Source organism: Semicossyphus pulcher, unplaced genomic scaffold, assembly GCF_022749685.1.
Source record: "Semicossyphus pulcher isolate SPU_LCO1_2020_fin unplaced genomic scaffold, fSemPul1.0.p SCAF_13, whole genome shotgun sequence".
Lineage (NCBI taxonomy): Eukaryota > Metazoa > Chordata > Actinopteri > Labriformes > Labridae > Semicossyphus > Semicossyphus pulcher.
The window spans coordinates 3,690,888-3,709,512 of NW_027211637.1; the positions used below are offsets into that span (position 1 = coordinate 3,690,888).

The window sequence follows — 18,625 nt, forward strand, 5'->3', positions numbered from 1 at the left end:
TCTGACTCTTCTGCTCCTTCAGCAAACCTTTTATTATTCACTACACTTCCTGTCCCAGATAGCTAGAAAAGCCTGGTTTGGATATCTTGGACTGGTAGGATAAAAAAAGGATGGTAAAGAACCTCTTCTTCCACTGTTACCACATCCAGGATGTCCTTGAGCGTGACACTAAACTTCCAACTGCTCCTTATTGTCCAATTTGTGAAGCAGAGCTGCAGGCGTACTCAGAGAAATTACCCATTGTAAAAAGTGAGTCATTTAATTTAATAACGATTGCTTTCCAGGCTGTTATGGTTTAGAGAAGATGAGGAAGATGTTAAAATGGTAAGTGACTGTAGAACAGGTCTGATGGGCATTACAAAGGTGAGAGCAAACTGTTGTTAAGATCCACAGGAACATGCTGCCTCATTTAACTTTTTGGGGGTTAAATGTCAATGATTCTGAAGTGCAGGATTGAACATGTGACCTATCATAAAAACTACTTATAGCTTTGAATGACATCTGCTTAGCAGGTGTATTATTTATGCCATGCTTCCTTCTCAATCTCTCTCTCTCCGTGTCTCTCTGTCTCTCTCTCTCTCTCTTTCTCTCTCAGTGGGATTCCAGGGAAGAAGTGTGGAGTCATTATCTTTACTGCAGAGGAGCTCAGTAACTGCAGGGTCAGTACACATGCACGCTAAAACATGCACACAAATGCAGTTTTGCTAGAATAATGTTATTTTTGTCCTGTTTTGTCCCCTGATACTGTTGTAATAACTTGCAATCATCTCTCCAAAAACAGCCACACACTAATATACAGAACACATTTCGTGTTGGGAAGAGGTTAGAGAGAGATTAAAGAACGAAAACAAAATAATTATTTCATCTTGAGAAATGGTCTAAACAGAAAATTAGCTATTTTTAACTAGGTGTTTGGGTAGTTGCAGAATTTAACTTCCACATGATTGTTGTGGATTCTTAACGAGGCTCTAACTTTGATATCATATTTGGATTTTGACTATTTCCAGCCAATTTCCCAGAGGCTTTAATCCGCACACCTTGCCCCCTGCCCAAAAACAGGAAGTAGTTAACATATTATGCCCCCTGCCTCCAGTCTTCATGCCAAGCTAGGCTAACTTGTATTAGATCTGTACTGAACACACTCGTCTAACTCTCTGAGCCTATTTCTCAAAATGAGGATGATTTAATTTTACTAAATAATCTACATACATCATCATATGTGAGGTGAAACCACAGACTGGATAAATAATGGACGTAGCCACGGTGACGTCACCCATCTGTTTCTCAACTGCTCACATGAAGCTGAAATATGGCCGCTGCCATGTTAGTTTACTGGAGCCTGAAGTGAACAAGTTGGGATGAGAGGATGGAGCTGCAGAGGAGCGATGGGCTGAACTTCCTGTTTCCCACAGAGGAGATTCTGTTTGTGATGATGACTGACTGCAGGTGTTTATTTATCAGACTAAAGAAGTAGCTGACTCGCCGCTCGCTCGCCCAGTGAGATAGCAGCGGATGATTAAAATAACCGATCCTCTCATCACTCCGGTCCGCTGTAATCTCTCCGGGGAAAAGCTAACAACGTCTGACTCCTGTTTACTGGCCGACAATTAAATAAATGTTTGATAAACACTGAAAGGGCTAACAAGCCAGCCATAGTGAGCACAGTATACCTGCTACTTAGTGCTAAAAATATATCAATACAATTATACTCACTGAAAAGTTGAAGCACAGACTTCTTGCACGGCCAGAAAGTTCCATAAATCCCACAGAGAGAGAGAGAGACAGATTATCTGTCCAAACATTGAGTGAAAGAATCCCCAAAAGGCTCCAACAACACAAACAGGCGATGTTATAACTTCAGAACTTAAACTAAATTCAGTGACCGTGTGTCTGTGTTGACGTCTAGCAGACAGCCCCCCAGTATCCACCTGTCACTCAAGTGAACCGGCTCCTGTGATTTAAGGCTTAATATAATTAAAACAGGTGAGTTATAAAGAAATTCACCCCCTGTACTGTTATCTTCAATAAAATGAGCTTATTCCTTATCATAGGAAAAAAGAGAGAAGTGGACATAGCCACTCTGATGTCAACCATTGGCTTGTGAACTATTACTTTGAAGTCTGTAGTCACCATGGAAGCACCGGCCACTCACAGGAAGCCTCGCCCTAAATCCTTCCCTGCTTTATGGTCTCATTGGAGCATCATTGACTAAATGAACATCATGCTTTGTTAAAGAAGACTTGAAACTAGAGATTGACACCATAAACTCATTGTGAACATTTTTAGTGCGGTAAAAAATCAAGTGAGAATAAGGCTTATTTTCCCATAGACTTCTATAGAGTCCAACTGCTTTTTGCAACGTTGCCGTGGGAGCTTTTTTGTTGACAGCACGCAGCCTTTAAAGCTCCATCTATGTAAGCAGGGCTACATTCAGACTGCAGGCAAACTTGGCCTCAATCCGATTCTTTTTGCTCATATGTGCCTTTTTTTATGACAGTGTGAACAGCACATATCACAAGGATCTGATCCTTTCGAATCTGATGTGGGCCACTTTCACATGTGCTCCTAAATCAGATTCAGGTCTGAATTTTTCCAACGCGACCTGAGTCTGAACTGTCATATCGGAATTCAATCCGACCTGTACGTCACTCTCGATCGAAATTCGTCACAATTCTGCGCAGGTGGGAGTCAAACTGTAAATATAAACATGGAAGGCTCTGACTCCGCATCCACACACACCTCCGTAGTGACGTAGCAGCCATCACTCCACAAAAAGTCATTATTAAAAATGTGGCTCTCTTTCTCCTCATCTTCGTCCTTCTTATCATCTGCTGTCGAATTTGTTGACTTCCATGGCTTCGTGTTCGTTTCCGTATGACAGCGTGCTGTGCATAGCCTTGTTCTTTTGCGCATGTGGGTCAGTTCAGGACCATGACCAGTTCACACTGCGATCTGATATCGGCCACATTTTACAAATAATCTGAACAGCCAGAGAAAAAAAACGGGTGTGAGCAATAAATCGGAACTGAGCACCAAGACTTGTAGTGTGAACGTAGCCTGTATCTCTTCATAAAGACCACTGCACCTGCCACAGCACTATACCTTTGGACATATATTGGACAATAATCAACATTATCTATATTTAAAAATAAATATTTAGGTTTTATAAATAAAACTTATTGTGACACTTGTGTTGTAACCAGCTAAAAAGTGATTTTGGATGTTCAAACAGAATTTTCACATTTTCACTGCGTTGCTTGACGTTGTTCTATCAGACCTCTCCATAGATCTTTAAATGCATTTAGAATGAACTGTCAGATGGCTTCCTCCTATGAACTAAGTCATTTTTCACTTCCAATATTGCCATTCCCCTGCCACAATAATATATTAACTCCAGCACGGCAGGCAGGTACTAACAGAACTTCCTACGCCTGTGTGAGTGTCGGCTCCAGAGACCATCGTGGTGGTGTTTACCATCGTTACTCTGGGAGGTTTTGCTCCTGACAAGTACCAAATGCTCTTCAGATATTTTGATAGGTGTGTTTGGTATGTGTGTGGGAATGTGTGTGTGTAGGCTGACAACCCCTATCTGTCAATAACAAGATTAGGATTCCCATGATTCCTTCCTACTGGAGGCGATGACTAAAAGGCCTCATTAAGGGCAATCTGTCTATCTATCCATCCATCCAGATATCCATCCAGGCATGTCAACACAGACGCAGGGATAGCTGCTGTAAACGTTCATTCATATGTATGAAGCTGTTTCTACTTCCTCTTCACCCATAATAATACCTGTTTCTCCCACTTATGTAGTCTGTAATTTAAATGAAAGGCTGGATTGCAATCACTGTAATCAATGAATGCATCACTTATTAAGTCTTTCCGATTGCTGCTAGTCAGGATTACGGTCCACATTTGCATTGAGGTTTTTCCACTGCCAATTACTTTCAAAAGGAGCTTCGTTGCACTGCAGAAACCTTTCCAGCTGCTGCCTTCGACGTGAAATTGCATCACAAAGTTTGTATCGATGTTCAACTAAAACTTCTCGTCTCGTCTCTAAGGATATTGCCACCATGCAGCTGTGTGCCAACAAGCTGGACAAGAAGGACTTTTTTGGCAAGTCGGACCCCTTCTTGGTTTTCTATCGGAGTAATGAGGATGGAACGTGAGTCTGAGAACTTTTATCTCATTACCTGAAAATGAATCATGAAGTTAGAGACCGTCACCAAAGTGCATCTTAAATGTTTGAAAGAGCTTTTAACATTTTTGACATAGTTCTCTCTTATCTTTAAAATCTACAATCTTGCGATAAGGCCGAAATAATTTTCTCTTTCCACTGCTCTTCTCCACTTTGTTTTAGTATCGACTCAGTTTAGAATTAACTTTCTAATCATGCATTCATGGAACAATAAGGTGTCACTTTTCAGGTATAAACAAAAAGGGAGAGGACCCAGATGCAGACTAAGATTCATTAAATAAAACAAAAGGCAAAAAAACAAGGCAAAAAGTGATAATGTCGAAGACTTTCATTTAAACAAATGTCTGTTAAGTCTCAATCTGTCGCTGAATGACGTAACACAGTGGTGATTGAGCCTATGGCCCACTGATGAAAGCCTTTGCATTTGCAGTATTACAGACTGGCTGTCTGGTGCGACTTTCGTGAAAAAGATCACAAGCGGCCATCAGCCAGCAGTGGTTGGTCTGCCAGAGAGGGTAGGCGGAGCTAAGCGGCTGCTTTTCCGGTCTCTGCAAGTGTTGCGAGTAAACAGTAATCTACTATGGCTGAACAAACAAAGAAAAGATGGATGACTACAGATACAACTTCAACAAGAAGTGAAAATCCAAAGAAAAAGAAACAAACTCGACGCTCAGATGAAGCAAACAGTCTGAAAGGAAAGCGACCGTCAGCCAGGAAAATCAGGAGTTACAACCGGAGCCGACCGTGGACGTCACACATGCAGCACTGTCTGGATATATGGGAAGTGTGCTCCTGCAATTACCGTTTATCGCCATAGGTGCCGCCAAAGAGAACAAAATTGAATTGTTTGAGATTATCACTTTAAAGAATCCCGGCAACAAAACTTATTTAATTTAATATAAAGCAAGTGAAAACACAAGGAGAATCCAAAAGAGTCCAGTTTACAATCTTAAGTAGGCTGATCCCAGGAAAAAAAACATCGGTGAAAACATGGTTATAGGGTTGACCAAAGGTGGTTTAACGACAAACTGGCAGAGAGACATGGGAAGACAGACTAAATGAGGAGGAGAGTGTAATCAGGCACAGGTGAGACAATCGAGGGGCAGGTGAGAATACAATCCAACAAGCGGGAAAACACACAAAGGCAGAAAGTAAAACATCACAAGGGTAGTAAACAGCAAAATAAAACAGGAAATGATATGAGCAGCGAAATACAAATGAAACACCTCAACAAGAATAGCTCTAACATAAGGTTCAGGCATTGGATGAAATGAGTGAAAAAGTTGTTTTTTAAATTGCATTTCAAGAAAAAAGTTGACATTTCCATTTTATTCTGAAATTATTATTATTTATTTATTTTATTTTCCTGATGCCTTTCCCTAACACCTTCCTGTCTGCTTTAGACAGGCTAAACTACTTTATTATTGCCTAGCAGAAATTGCAGAAAGCAGCAGCAACAGGCTGCTGCCAGAGTGACACAATTTTCACCAAGATGGTTCTTTTCAGGACCAGGTGGAATTATCATGTCATGGAAACTTTTTTGTCGGCCTCTATACGTATACTTATATGAGTATAAATGGCACAACACAATCTATCGAGCTCTGCTACAAAAATAAATACAGATATGAACATGAGCTACAGACGGCACCTCAGCCGTAATTACTACAACAAAATAGTTAAAGTTAAATATGTATCAATAGATTAAAAAAAACTTGCATTACAGACATTTAAACTACATCCAATTGCTGGAAGAAAAGTTTCACTGCAATACTGTTGTAAGACTTTACTCTTATACCTGCAGATTCCAGGGGGTAGCTCTTGCTACGAGCTACAGTATTTCTTACTGGGTAAAATGTACCTGCACTGCAGCCACTATAGATTTATCGGCCCTGCTCAGTGGATACCAGCCGCAGCAGCTGTGGTCTCACTGGGCTGTCCCTCTGAGTGTGGAGTGTAAAGGATATTTCAGACAATCAAGGACAGATTGCAAACAATAGCTGAGAGCAGTCCTTAAACTTATTATTGAACAAGGGAAGAAAATAATCCCACGAGCATTGTGAAGTGATGAGTACATATTTCAATGCAAATAACACATTTAAGGTTATTATCTCTCACTGCTCCGCCTTGGAGAGGTATTTGTAGCTATAAAACTCGATCTGCAATTCTGTCGTGCCTCCCAGACAGTCTTAAGCATTTCAATATAAAAAAAGACACCACAACCTGCAAAAGCATTTTGTAGCATTGCAGAGGAAGCTGCAGATAAGTAACGTGGGATTATCTTCACAGGTACAATATGAGCAATGTAGATGTGCTCTTCCTTTAGTGGCCTCACATCTGTTCTTCTTTTGCCGGCAGGTTCACCATCTGCCACAAGACAGAGGTGATCAAGAACACACTGAACCCGGTATGGCAGTCCTTCACCATCCCTGTTAGAGCTCTCTGCAACGGAGACTATGACAGGTCAGAAAACATGTTGCACGGCTTGTTTGCGTCTAAATTAAAGGTGAATTAAGGTGTCATTGCATTACAGAAACATAACATAAAAAGCAGAGTTGTTAAAGGCAGACTGATGACATTACTGTTTACATACAGTTCTGTGTCCCGGGAAAGCACGCACAGTTTTCATTATGAATAAGGTAGGGGGACACTGAAGGCACAGGCAGGCTGTTATGAGGATGACATCACCCGTTGCTGGGGCGGTCAGAATAATGCCAGCAGTCGGTCATGGTGTCCCAGGGACCAGCACTGGTGTTATTGAGACTGACTCAGCTTTCACACAGCATTCAAAGTCAGGTTGGACTGAGCTAATTAGCCACTTGCTGCAAACTGCAACATACATGCACAAATGCAAACATGGAACTTTTATCATCATTTATACTTGTGATATTTTGTAGGTTTTTATGACTTAAGTTTACCTGAATACTGAGCCCAAAAGAAACTTTTTTAAGTAAAAAAAAAATTTCCATGATGGCTTTTGGAAGTTTAGTTTTTAGAAAGTGTAGTCCAATAAAAATATCTCCTCCAAATGCCTGGGACTAATTTTAGATGCATTTTATGCAACATTTGGTGCACTTGTTAGTGTGTGTATGTGCATTGTCGTCACACACGTTTTTATGATACCTCAACAATAATGGATGAGGCAATAGGATTAAATGATATTAGGCTTTAGCACCAGTAGAATCAATACATTTTTTGAATCCTTATTAGTATTAGAAGTGCAAGTTGTACTTGTAGCATGCAGCACAAATCTTTACTTAGAGATTCCACCGAGTGCAGCATGAACAGCTGTGTCCATGTGAGTTGAGAATGGTTCACTTTCTGCAAAAACAATAGTTGAGATTTAGAGGAAAGTAAATTGAGTCCCTGGTGAGTTCTGAGTGGAGCTTAGAGTTTCTGCGTACAATGCTAGCTAGCTCACAGCTAATGTTTTTGCAGTGAATGCAATAAACACAAACACGTTCCATTCGTCAAAAATACTCAAAAATATCTTGATAAAAAATGTGCTTCACTTTTTGTCAAGATAATTTACTATCTTGTGGGAACAAGTTATTATCCTGTGCGAACAACATAAAATGTTTCACCTTTTGGGACTTCAGGGGCTCCATACCAAACACATCCTCTGGGAAGGAAATGATGTGCATCACCTCTGTCAAGCTCTTAAGCTAGCGAGTAGCATGCCGATTACTATTCATGGTGCCAATGAGCACATTATAACCTTCTCCAAAAGCTAATATGACTTCTTGCCAAGCCGCACTTACAGACGAGGGCAAGAAGGAAATTACAGTCATGATCTTGTCATTGACAGACACTTATCCACTTGATGTAAAGGTTAAACTTCCAGGGTTTATTTTTTGGCAAATCACAGCTCATTTGCATAAAGACAGTAAATAATAGGGCCAAAGTTAGTGGGTCTGTAAAGCACGACTGTAAATCCCCTCTTCTCTATGCTAATGACTTTGCATAAGCATACCTGTGGCATTTTAACCAACTGTCATTGTAACACAGCCCAACAACAAATACAGTACACAATATCTGGCTGGAATTCACGGAGCTACTTAAAATGATTTTATTCTCTCCTAGATGTGGAACTAGTCTGAGCCAGGATAGGGCTTATAATGCAGCATGGAGCTGCTGCTCAAATACGTCTTTTCAGTGGGCCTCTATTGTATTGGTGAATGTGTAATTGCTTTGTTGAGTGAAAAGGAAGTTTTTCTTCTGGGAAAAAAGTCGAACTTCAGGTTCTCTTTTTTTATTGATGGGGATGTTCTTGAGAAAAGCAAATAGAAATAAGATGTTCTCTTTTCTGTTTCAGGACTGTGAAGGTAGATGTGTATGACTGGGATCGAGATGGAAGGTAAAATCACGTCTCCTACGACTTGTGATTGTTTTGATGTGCTACAAAATAACAAAATAGCGAGGCAGAAACTGAAAGATTAATAGGAACAAGGATGGAGAGAGATGTGGACAGAAACCGTCAGAGACATGACCGTTTATCTGGGATTATAAAACGTGTGTTCATGTTGCCTGTCTGTGTGGGTGTTATTTGTCTGCAGCCATGACTTCATCGGCGAGTTCACCACCAGCTACAGAGAGCTGTCTCGGGGGCAGAACCAGTTCAATGTGTACGAGGTGAGACATGACATGGGGGTGGTTTTTGTCATATAAAAACCTTGTATAACTACAGTTTGGGTGATGCTGGATATTTTAACTTCAGCTGGCTCGCTCTATAAATGGTGAAAGTACTCGACAACCCTCGCAGAGGTTTATACAAGCTTTCAAAATGTAGTTATAAAATATTAGTAATGTGATGAAAATTGGTGCTCTCAGAGTGAAAAAGCTGAAAACTTTTGTAGATATAATTATTTTCCCCTGACAACCTTCAGAGAAATTCATCATATTTAAATAGAAGATTTGATTGTTCAGTTTTACATCATTTTGTTACTTAACTGTGACTTTGCTGATTAATCGCGGTACATGCTACAAGATCGGGTCGATTGGTCCTGATTCCCCTCTTCCGACAATCGTAAGCAAAGTCACAACTTTTTGATGGTTGTAAAGATGATCTCTCCAGATGTTCCTGTGGTGTGAGGTCTGTTAAGAGTGATTTTACTTCCCCCGATCTGCTCGAAAGAACGTCGTGGCCGCACCGATTTCAAATTGTAAATATAAAACATGTTTAATATTTCCGATGCGTTATCCTGCTGTGTGGGGGGAACCCCGATGACAGCCGAGCACGCACTCTGGATTGTCACGTGGAACGAAACAATAGCCAATCAGGAAGCAAGCTGACTGTCTCCCTCCCGCCCATTACTCTGCCAATGAAAGGTGCCTGGTACTCCCATCACAACAGGGCCCTAAGTCTCTAACTAGACTCTTCTCCTCAGTAGTCCCCCGGTGGTGGAGCGAGCTACCAAACTCCATTCGGTCCGCAGAGTCCCTTTCACCTTTAAGAAGAAGCTAAAGACCCAGCTCTTTATGAACACCTCTGACCTTAATGATATTGATGCTATTGATGCTGACGGCATTGAGGATGTGGTTTATGTTGATTAGGATTCTCATGATGATGATGATGACTATACTGATCTTGTTGATGTTGCTGATGATGATTATTATAAAAAAAGGAAAAAAACGCCCTATACACTTCCTGTCAGCTCCAGTGTCCGGTCACACTTGAAGCTGTTTGTCGGCTCTTACTGACTTCGTTCCCTCCGGTCTTGATCGTTGCTTGTGTTGTATTAGCTCTCAGATATACGTCGCTTTGGACCAAAGCATCTGCTACATGAAATTGTAACATTGTAACAAGAAGGAAGCACAACAACCGCAGCCATGCAGCAAAAGCAAACGTGAAGCATAAAGTAAAACGGACAGCACATGTTCACGCCGTCTCCACCGCTTCATCCACACGTTGTTCCCAAAAACTATCATCGCCAATTCTTCCTGTCTGTCGTCCGCCATGTTTGTTTACTCTAAAGTCTCGTTTGACCACAAGAGTTTTGTGAGATTTCCAGTTTTGAGAGTCGGACTCTGGTTGTTTGTGAATGAGTCTGTTGGTGTGCGGTGTGCTGTTTTGGCATAATCGTTGCTCTCCACACACTACGGGAGCAAAACTGTTAAATCTATTATATATCGTCATGTGTGCAGTCTCTCATATTTTCAACACCTGTTAAGATTTGAAAAATCTTCTGGTGTGGGTCAGGCGTTAGGATACAGGATGACAAAAATAAATGTTGAATCAGATTAAATTAAAAGGAAAACTTAAATATGATCAATCTCTGGAGGCTGTCGTGGTAAAATGGTGCAAACTGTACTGTTTGCAAAGATGTCATTTATTTTTTAAGTTAAACTGTAATTTAGATTCTCCTCACATTTTACGAAAGGAAATCTAACCTAGAAGAATGCTTTAGTTGTAGTGCATATTGTTGAAGCTGGCTCAAACACCAAATAATGGACACGAAACCAGGAGAGCAGACGTATGATTAACTGAAAAGCTGATATCAATGACCCGAAGGTGCTGCTGCAGTAGGAGAAAGAGAGAGAGCTGAGCAAAGGCCCTGCTTAAATTGACTCAAAATTGTCAGCACAGGTGCCTGCAATCAGGATCCACCTGAACCCTCAGCAGGAAACACCAAAATAAAACAGGATGTAAGAGAGTAACCCTTCATATATGTACTCCTCTTTTGGTCCTGAGTTGGGAAAGTTCTTCTAACTTTGGTGTGTTTTTGAGCTTGAGCTTCATGTTATGAAAACAACATGGCCTCACAGAGAGGAAGTGTTGTATTCTATTGCTCAGAACTAATCCAGGTAACTCTGAGTACACAGGTTAATACAAATATATAAATGTAATGTACCGTTTACATTGTCTCATACAGTACATTTAATTCTCACTTAGTCAACAGAGGAATACTTTCTACAAGGCAAAGCAATTAATGCGCCTTTTGCAGAACTTATCAAAGTCTGTAATAATCATCTTCTCTAAAAGAGACGAGAATGTTTAATTATCAGAGTTTTAATGACATCGGGCGGATGGATGGTCGATTAATGGACGGATGAATGAATAGTTTAATCTCTTAACCTCTGAGATTCCATTTCTATCCTCTCTATCATCGACATTCACACAGTTAAACATAATATCAGTTTCAATTCATGGGCTGCCAGCACTATCAGGAATATGGTGAATTATTCATGTTCATTATTAAACATCATTTCAGGGTATGAAGTGGTTTTACAAGCACTCTCTGGGTCTTTAACGTGCTGTTCTCCAATCACTGGCAGGTTTTAAATCCCAAGAAGAAAGGCAAAAAGAAGAAATATGTCAATTCTGGCACTGTGAGTACGCCCACCTCGGCAATATTATCCTCATGTGTTGGTATTTTAAGCCATCTTATGTATTTGTTATATTTATAAAGGTGTCATCACCTCTTACATCTGCTTCTCTCTCACTAACTCCTTTGCTGTCTGGCCACCTGTCTCTCTTTTCCTTTCCGGCTACCTGGCCCTGATCCCCCCCCCCCCCCCCCTCTCTGTTTATCACTCTGTTTGTGTGTTGGTATGTGTGTGTGTGTGTGTGATTGTGTCTGTGTGTGTGCCAGGTAACTCTGCTGTCCTTCAAAGTGGAGTCCGAGTATACCTTTGTGGATTTCATCCGAGGAGGGTGAGTGGAATAATAATAAGCCTGCCCTCAGAGTCGGTGTCGATAGCCTCCATTCTGGTTGTTTGTCTCTTTGTGTGTGTGTGTGTGTGTGTGTGTGTGTGTGTGTGTGTGTGTGTGTGTGTGGTTCTGTGGGTGTGATACATCTGAAGATACTAGATTGAATTTCCCAAAAGCTCTTTTTTGGGCACCAGACTGAATTCATATCAGCTCTGAACGGACAAAGTTTTGCAGGAAGTTTGCAGCAGTAAATCTAATTTGTAAATACCTCATTATTCAGTTTATTCACGATCCATTACTGGTTCTATTTGTTTGTCTAATTAGACCGTCAAGATGGTGAAGGGAGCAATGTCCCACCATACTAATTAGCCAGTGAACCAGTAAATAGATTATATTGAGTATGTGTGTTGGAGATACAGTATGCTGGAGTGTGTGATCTTTGCTTTGTCCTCTGTTCCTCTTTGATTTCCTTTTTTCTTTGCAACAGAACACAATTGAACTTCACGGTGGCTATTGACTTCACAGCATCCAATGGTGAGTCACTTGCTGGTTCTTTTTTAGATACACTGATCAGCCATAACATTATGTCCACCTGCCAAAGATTGTGTAGGTCCCCTTTTGCCACCAAAACAGCCCTGACCCATCGAGGCATGGACTCCACTAGACCTCTGAAGGTGTGCTGAGGTATCAGGTACCAAGACATGAGCAGCAGATCCTTTAACTCCTGTAAGCTGCGAGGTGGGGCCTCCAGGGATCGGACTTGTTTATCCAGCACATCCCACAGATGCTCGATTGGATTGAGATCAGAGGGGTGTACTACAAAGCAAGATTAGAGACTTAGCCAGGTCTGTTGAGCCTAAACCCTGGGTTTTCCGTGTCATGAAGCTGGCTTTCCTTTAACCCGGCTAAATCACCATGGTTACTTACTCTGCATAGCTAACCTGGTCGGTACCAGGTTATATTCAGAGTTTCCTGACAATGTTCTCACGTTACACATGTAAAGACACAGAAGAAAGCCGTGCACTGTATGCATTGTATCACGGAGCCTATGCATTCAGTTAGTGATGAATATATGAACCCCCACCACCACCACCACCACTGCCTTCATGAAAGCCTGGGTATGTTGACCTTGATTCGTAGCATACACCTCTGGGGAATTTGGAGGCCAGGTCAACACCTTGAACTTGTCGTGTCATGTCGTGTTCCTCAACCCATTCCTGAAACATTTTTTGCAGTATCAACACAGTGAATAGATTATAGTTTTGTGATCTTTAGGCACCAAAACTACTTGTTTGGTTGTAAAAAAAAAACCTACCTGGCTCAGTAGCTATTTTTCGACTGTTTGACGACTGCAGAGGGGAGTACCACAAGGTAACTGATTGGGCCCATTTATATTTCCATTTTTCCAAAGTAGCATTTTCTGTATGCAGATGACTAGTCTGCAAAAAAGGAACAAAAAGTAATTAGGTTGACGTTGCCTTTCAACTTTGTATGGGGCTTAAACTCACGCTCCATGGTGAAAGTGCTGTGTTTGTGTGACGCATCAACAGCTTCTGACTGCCACCAATAGCAGACTTTATTGCTTATTAACTACACCACAAGACTTTGTAGAGGATTTATGTTTCCTCAACTAAAAGAACCATCGTGACTTTCCATTGCCGTTGTTTCTGTTACAGACACCCAATTTTAACCACACGGCAACATTACATTAAAACACAGAAAGACCAGATGTGGTCTCTCATACTCTCTCAAACTTATATCAAACATCAAACTGGCATTGTGCAGAAAGCCCTTATCAACTGCAGGTGATACACAAGTTGTCTTCATCAACTAATAGATTAGGGATCATTTTGGGATAAAACGCTTATTCATTATTCAGAGTCGGAGCCTTAATTAATGGTTTTAAATTTCTGTTTGTTTATGGATTAAACAACGAAGATACAACATCCTCATTAGTGCGCCTTGGAGGTGTTAGTGGGTTTATTTTTGAGCTTTGGGCAATGCCAAAGCAGTAGCTGCTTTCAAAGTGTATTCCAGTTCATTAGACACAAGAACAGTTTCTTCGCACAGTTCCCGCAGTCATTCAATGTCAATAACCCTGTCACATAAAAGAATAATCGACTTGCTGCTGTTTTCTTAGATTTAGACTTTTACAATAATTACCCGTCACTGACAATAATCCTGCATTCTCTTTTGTACATAATCATTCACTTGATATTCATTTGATCTTGATTTTGTTTTTACCACATTTTTACACACTTTACTTGTATATAGACATTATTTAAATTGGTCATATATGTATGTTCTTTATATATACTTAACAACTATGATCACGATAGGAAAGGAAACCTATAATAAGTGTTGGTCAGTTTAGTTTTACATCCCAACCAAGCAAGTCCACTGCCCTAACTTGTTTTAATATCAGTCCGACTGTGTGACGACTGCAGAGGGGTGTTCCACAAGGTAGCTGATTTGGCCCACTCATGTTTTCAATTTTTTTTTTCCAAACTAGCATTTACTGTATGCAGATTATAGTACAATATGTAATATGCAGAGGTCTGAATGTCAGGTTAAATACCAAGAATATTGTAGTGGATACATTTGTATCAATATTTAGTTACTGATGCGAAAAGTAGAGCCTGAAAAAAGCTTGGATAAAGATAATTTAGGACTCCAAATTATACTTGAGCTGTTGGTAAATGTGCAAATAAGTTTAAGGCATATTCAACAAAATTCTTAGATGACCATGTAGTACAAATGACCCTTTCTGATAAAATGTTAAGTTCCTTTCCAATGCAACAGAGTGCTAAGTGATTCAATTGAAAATTGTTTGCATAAAAAACTTTTTTACATTACATTTTTATGATCTTGCTAATATTGAACTTAAGGTTATGATAATTGCATCATGTGTCAAAGCTGTTTATCAGTACTCTCTCCTCCTCAAATAGTGAGGGCAGCATATTTCTCACTGGAATCATACATGTCGCTATAGTAACTTCCATTTCTCCAAAACATACACTTGATACTTTTTGTTTAATAACTCCAACATCTAGAGTCTACACAGATAGAAATGTATCTTCTATTTGGCGGACGCATACAACCACAAGATAATTAAGGTGACACAACCTGCTTTTATTTATTAGATGCAGAAATGTTTTACTGTTACAATATTACACTTCAGTGTGATAAGCACTTTCAAGGTCCTTCTGCCCCTGTGTAATGTAACATGACCTTTCTTCCCTTTCTGTGGCAGTTACGCTGTGCCTGTGATGGCTGACACACAGCTGTCTTCAAGAGACTGTAACATTTAGCCTCTTATTTTGACAAGGTGGAAAGTGCAATCGACCGTGCAAGGCGCACAGGGCGTGGTGAACGTGTTTGGTATTTTGATGGCAAGAGGAGCGTACACCTGGGGGGCAGTTGGAAGCTAGATGGGATTAGGAGGAATACATTATCAGTAGGTGTGTTGGGAGCAGGCACATATTGGGGCTAATCAAATCAGCCCCCTCCTGTCATTTCCTTTAGAGTAGGGCATTTGTTTCATAGTGAAGGAGGGAGTGTAGACAGGCTAAACCCAAGGGGAGACTCAGAACTATGTTAACATGTCTCTATTAGAATTAATAATGCGAATACTAGACGCTATTTTTGTTAAACCTCTCATGTGTTTCATTGATGTCTCACTGCACCTTGTATTTCGCACATGAACGCCACAAAGAGAGAAGGAGGGAGACGTATCATGATTCACTTTATTTTATTGTGTCCTCCTCCAAGGCAACCCCTCCCAGCCCACCTCCCTCCACTATATGAGCCCCTACCAGATGAATGCATATGCCATGGCCCTGAAAGCAGTGGGGGAGATTATCCAGGACTACGACAGTGACAAGCTCTTCCCTGCCTATGGTTTCGGAGCTAAGCTGCCCCCTGATGGCAAAATCTCCCACGCCTTTGCACTGGTAAGACACACATGTGAGCACACACACAATCGTGTCTATTCACACATATAACACACTCACACACACACACAGTCCACCTGCAGCTGGGTGTGGTTTGGACCAGGCGTAGTTGCTGCGACAACAGCTGGTCCAACGAGTTGAGAAGTTGGCTAATCTTCCTGCCAGCGGGAATCTCCCAGCATCCTCCACTTCCTCCTTGCATCCTCCTGGGGGATCAGGGCAACCAGTCAGAAACTGCTGGATGCTGGGCTGAAATGAAGCCAACTCGCTCGCCGTGTTATCCAAATGAAATCTACGTGGCTTGAATGAAACACCCTTTGCAATGCTGACAGACTAATTTTACTGCAGCTGTAGCAGTAATGTGAGAAATAAAACACACCCAGTGGAGTTTTTATTAAATATTACCCAGTGTTGTTTAGGTCTAACATTGTTCTTTCCTCCTTATGATTATATTAGTTGAATAGTTAGTTAGATAGACAGACGGATGGGCAGGAACTTGAAGAATGTTTCTTTGGAGCTTTTCAAATTTTTAACACCTATCTATTTATTCACTTATCTTCTCGTTCGAGGTGTTGTATCTTACAGACAGTATGGCCTTGCACATAGTGTACTGGGGATCTCTGAACGTACACTGTGTCCTTGATTAATGTGCTGTACGTTGTCTGTTGCAGGGTGGTGAAGAGAATCCAAACTGCGTGGGCATTGAGGGGGTTCTGGAGGCGTATTTCCAGAGCCTGAGGACGGTGCAGCTGTACGGACCGACAAACTTTGCACCTGTTATCAACAAGGTGGCAAAGTAAGTTTGACCTTTCACACTTACTGTACCAATTTAGATTCTTTGCAACCAAACCAAAGATTTATTCACCTTGATGAAAGCTTATTAGTAACAAGACTCCTGGGAAGCTTTTTAACCAGATTTGTTTTGTTTATGAACTTTGACAGCGGGGGGCAAGTCAATATGTGCAGGATTAGAGAGGATTCAGCATCCAGTCTGCTGATAACTGATGTTTATGCCTCAAGGAGAGGCATCCAAAATTAAGATTTAAGCAGGAACATTTACAAAGTTCTTTGAGGGGAACAGCTTTACTCTGGATTGCTTTATTTCGATGCTAAACTTTCCATGCCTTTCAGCGTTGAGACTCTCCTGATAGCTTGGCGTTGAATCAGAAACGGTCAGACCAAACTCAATTCAGAAAACAAGCATTTTAGTAATGTGTACATCACAAGTAATGAGCTTGTTGTCTTGCCTACAGCCATGACAGAGGAGGAAGTCTGCTTTTTTTACTTAAAGCATTATGATGGGGTTATTTTGGCATCCTTTATGACCTGTTCTTTGCAATCAAGTAAAATAAATATCTATTATTTCATAATGCTGAAGTAAGCTAGATTAATTCAGCCGGGTGGATGTGTCTGAAACTCATCAGGCTGGTGCTAATATTTCTCTATGTGGATGTATTTACTTGTTTTTCTCATCGAATCCCACGCTGGAAACAAGGGAATGAAGCGTGGTGGAAAAACAAGAAGCGGGGTCACATCTCCTCTTCATGAGATGTTTTTCTGTGCTTGTTATTTCTGAAGGGTCTCTGTGTTGCTCAAGGTTGTAGTTCCAGGTACAAACAAACAAGTCTCTGGCAGGGAAACAGCATCACAGAACAAAGAGGTTAGCACGGTTCATAGAAGGGGATCAATTTGAAGTTTAGTGTTCACTTAAACTAAGAGGGATTTATTCCACGTATAGGACTCATATTTGTCAAATATTATCATTATTTTCCAGCAAGACTACGTAACAATAACCCGATAGCAGCCACTCTGGTTAAAACGGACATTTCTGGGATAATAGTGGTAAAAAGTGAAATGCAGTCAAGCAGTAGTCCAAATGGATAAAGGTATTAAGCATCATGAGTCATAGTTTAGGCTACAGCACTTTCTTGTGGGTGTCCAGTCATAAATGTAGTCAAGTTAAGGCATCTGGGATCTCCAATCTCGGATCCCATCGGCTACAGTCTGAGACGATATAGCCTCTGGGGACACCGGTGAATGTGCAGAGCAGAAAGCGATAAAGGACTTCCTGTCAAGACTTCCTTTTCCGCGCGCTGCATTGTTAAAGAAAGAAAAAACGTTTTCTTGTGATTTACTCGTTATTAACGGGTCTTACCTTTGTTGAAATGTCAACATCATGATGTAGATTTGTACGAATAAAAATTAAAGCTTTGTCAGGTCTGTCCTCAAGAGGAGAAGAAAACTTTTAAATGCTAATTTGTTGAACGGAGGGCGGATCGATCTGATGCATTCGAGGAAGTCTGGAAATCTGAATGCGGCTTTTGTGACACAGCGACAGGGAATTCATCTGAAGTTAGCTGCACTTGCTGCAGATGTCTGTTTATAGAGATTAATAAGAAGCTACAACGGTGTCAGCTTCAAACGCTTCAAACGTTCTCAGAAATCCACGTCCCTGCCTACAGATTCTACATTTCTATGTAGAACCTGTAAATAGACATTAGTTTGGCTCAAATACATACAGCTGAATTCTGCGTCTACCAAAACACTGTAAAATGCATCCACATCCATAACATCCTCTGAACTCATATTTCGGATGCCTTTTTCCCAGCACAGTTACTTTAGATAGTTAACAATACAAATGTGGAGAATACAAATCCATTTTGCATCTATGCCGAGCTATTATTTTCAATGTGCTTCAATGTGTTTATTTTGCTCAGAATAGACAGCTTGTGGTGGTTTATGGCTTTTAGCCGTTACAAACAGGGTTTGGGAACTTTTAAAAGATAAGACATTTGGATCAGAGTGTTCAAAGATGATTCACATTAC

At 40.8% G+C, this 18,625-nt stretch overlaps 1 protein-coding gene across 4 annotated transcripts in view; it reads left to right on the forward strand.

Moving 5' to 3' along the window:
• The window catches only part of LOC138589598 (copine-9-like), an 84,878-nt gene that overhangs the window by 50,186 nt on the left and 16,067 nt on the right, over positions 1–18,625 (forward strand). For 2 of the 4 annotated variants that reach the window (XM_069659970.1, XM_069659968.1), the window contains 10 exons: positions 596–659; positions 4,062–4,165; positions 6,554–6,658; positions 8,511–8,552; positions 8,752–8,827; positions 11,471–11,524; positions 11,788–11,849; positions 12,334–12,380; positions 15,618–15,799; positions 16,471–16,595. In XM_069659970.1, coding sequence (XP_069516071.1) covers positions 596–659; positions 4,062–4,165; positions 6,554–6,658; positions 8,511–8,552; positions 8,752–8,827; positions 11,471–11,524; positions 11,788–11,849; positions 12,334–12,380; positions 15,618–15,799; positions 16,471–16,595 — 861 coding nt within the window. Of the gene's footprint in view, positions 1–595; positions 660–4,061; positions 4,166–6,553; positions 6,659–8,510; positions 8,553–8,715; positions 8,828–11,470; positions 11,525–11,787; positions 11,850–12,333; positions 12,381–15,617; positions 15,800–16,301; positions 16,305–16,470; positions 16,596–18,625 lie in introns of all 4 variants that reach the window. The other 2 variants (XM_069659971.1, XM_069659969.1) reach the window with 2 other exon arrangements.